At 58.4% G+C, this 2,505-nt stretch overlaps 1 protein-coding gene across 1 annotated transcript in view; it reads right to left on the bottom strand.

The window, feature by feature from the left end:
• WDR18 (WD repeat domain 18) overlaps nucleotides 1-2,191 on the bottom strand; it is a 15,767-nt gene extending 13,576 nt beyond the window's left edge. Inside the window, exon 1 of the mRNA XM_011971216.1 lies at nucleotides 1,507-2,191. Coding sequence (XP_011826606.1) covers nucleotides 1,507-1,752 — 246 coding nt within the window. The 5' untranslated portion in view covers nucleotides 1,753-2,191. The remainder of the gene's footprint in view (nucleotides 1-1,506) is intronic.
• Between the last annotated feature and the right edge of the window lie 314 nt (nucleotides 2,192-2,505).

Here is a 2,505-nt window from a genome sequence, read left to right as displayed (position 1 = left end):
GGAAGGCGAGGGGAGGGGACACCTGGGCAGTGGTTAAGAGCACCAGGGAGAGGAGTCGGGAGCAGGGTGGTTTGGGCAAATGTATGGTCCTGCGAGGAAGTGTACGCCCCTGCAAGAGGCTTCGAGGCTGGAGGTGGTAGATAAGAGGAGGCTGGTGCTTCCTCTGAGGGCCAGAGGGACCCTGGCTGGGAGGAACACAGGAACAAAACAAAGAGGATCTAGAAGGACACGGGTCCAAGAGCCCAGTAGGCTTGTGCACCGATTCTTCTATCCATAATGTTCAACCTAAGACCCCAAGCCTCAGCTTCCTCCTCTTTAAAATGGGAAAACTCGGCCAGGCGTGGTGGCTCATGTCTGTAATCCCAGCATTTTTGGGAGGCTCAGGTGGGTGGATCACTTGAGTTTAGGAGTTCCAGACCAGTCTGGCCAACATGGTGAAACCCTGCCTCTATAAAAAATACAAAAACTAGCTAGGTGTGGTGGTTGGTGCGGGTCTGTAGTCCCAGCTACTCAGGAGGCTGAGGTCTGAGAATCGCTTGAACCCTGGAGGCGGAGGCTGCAGTGAGCCGAGATCGCACCACTGCACTCCAGCCTGGGTGACAGAATGAGACTGTCTCAAAAATAAAAGAAAATGGGAAAAATTTATGAGTTGTGCGTGGACTCCATCAGGCAATGCCAGAGCACAGAACCAGTCCCAAGAGATCTCAGTGTGCGCACAGGGGAAGCGAGTAGCTTCAGGGACTGGCTGCATTTTGGGCTTGAGGGTAGAGGGGAAACGATGGGCGACGGTGAGTATCTGTTTCTTTATTGGAGGGATAAACGCATGAGTCTCCTGCGCCACTCCTTCATGGGGGACTCCCCCAGATCTCGGTCCTTCTCCCTCTTCCTGCAGAACCACAACATCCACAGAGCTCACAGTCTCCTTTTTTTTTTTTTTTTTTTTAGACGGAGTCTCACTCTGTCGCCCAGGCTGGAGTGCAGTGGTACGATCTCGGCTCACTGCAAGCTCTGTCTCCCGGGTTCACGCCATTCTGCCGCCTCAGTCTCCCGAGCAGCTGGGGCTACAGGCGCCCGCCACCACGCCCGGCTAATTTTTTGTATTTTTAGTACAGACGGGGTTTCACCGTGTTAGCCAGGGTGGCCTCGATTTCCTGACCTCGCGATCCGTATAGTCCCCTTTTAATCAAATTTCGCGCGCCAAGAACTCGTGCATGCGCAATTGCCCCAAGGGACCCCCGGAGCGTCTCCATTCCCCCACTGCCCCCACCGCAGCCTAAGCCTGAGCCCCGCGCGTGCGCAGAGCGGCCTAACAGGTCGCGCATCTCTCCCCAAAGCCCCCAGACCCGCGCATGCGCAGAGCGCCGGAACGGAGACCCCCCACCCCGCGCCCCACGCCAATTCCGACTCAGGGTGCACGCGGCCCCCGCCAACCCATCCCCCGACTGTAGCCTCGGGCGCCCCGTGACCCCCGCAGCCAAGCCCAGCAGCGAGCCCGCACCGCCGCACCTTCCGCTGCAGCTCCCAGGCGCTGATGTAGTTCTTGCCCAGCTGCGCCGCCAGCAGATACTCGCCATTGAGCAGCGCCAGTCCGTGGGGTCCCGCCTGGCCGCCGCGGTAGGTGAGCAGGTTGGCGCCCGAGTGCAGTTCCCACACGATGCAGCTCCACATCGGGGCTGCCGAATCCGTACACACGGCCACCTCCATGGGCGCCGCCATCTTGCCTTCCCCACCGCCCCGGACGTGCGTCATCATCAGCGAGACGCGGACGACTGCGCCACGCGGGCCAGAGCGGCGCACCCGCGGCTCCAGCGGGTGGCCGACCCGCGCATGCGCCCGTGCCTCGGAGCGGGGGCTTCCCTGTGAGATGGGATTTCCCGCTTACCTGAGACTCGAGGGTCGCGCGGCCGGCTTAGAGATCTGGGGAGGCGACTTATTCCAAGGGCCGGGGTCTCCGGCGATCAGTTAGTAGGTCTAGAGCCGGGGTACTAGACTTGGCCTTTTCCTCCTGGGCGTTTTTGGCCAAGTGGCTCGACCTCTTGGATTCAGGTATTTTCAAATATTCAAATAATAAAGTTCCGACCTCATTGCACATTGCACCTAAAAGAGGAGCGCACACCCAACAACCTGGTTAGTTGGCGATGAATACATTGGAATTCACTGCTTCCTTATTTATTTATTTTTGTAGAGCCAGGGTCTCGTTGTCCTGCCCAGGCTGGCCTCGAACTCCTGAGCTCAAGTGATCCTCCCCACTTGGCCTCCCAAAGTGCTGATTACAGGCGTGAGTCACCGCGCCCGGCCCAGTGCTTTCTTATTGGTCCATATTTGCCTCCCCATCGACCCCTCTTTAGGGGCCCCAGCATCTAAATTCTTAGTCGGATAACTTGGTATGGGTCAAACAAGTCGCCAGTTCTGTCTGAGCCAAGCAGGGTCTAACCTCATGGCACGGCTGCCCGTCGCGGGCCATGTGTGAAAATGGCATTAAGAAAAAAAAGGGGCTGGGCGCGG

Source organism: Mandrillus leucophaeus, unplaced genomic scaffold, assembly GCF_000951045.1.
Source record: "Mandrillus leucophaeus isolate KB7577 unplaced genomic scaffold, Mleu.le_1.0 Scaffold990, whole genome shotgun sequence".
Classification (NCBI taxonomy): Eukaryota; Metazoa; Chordata; class Mammalia; order Primates; family Cercopithecidae; genus Mandrillus; species Mandrillus leucophaeus.
Note: the sequence above shows the minus strand (reverse complement) of the source record. Positions and strands in the feature narration are given on the sequence as shown.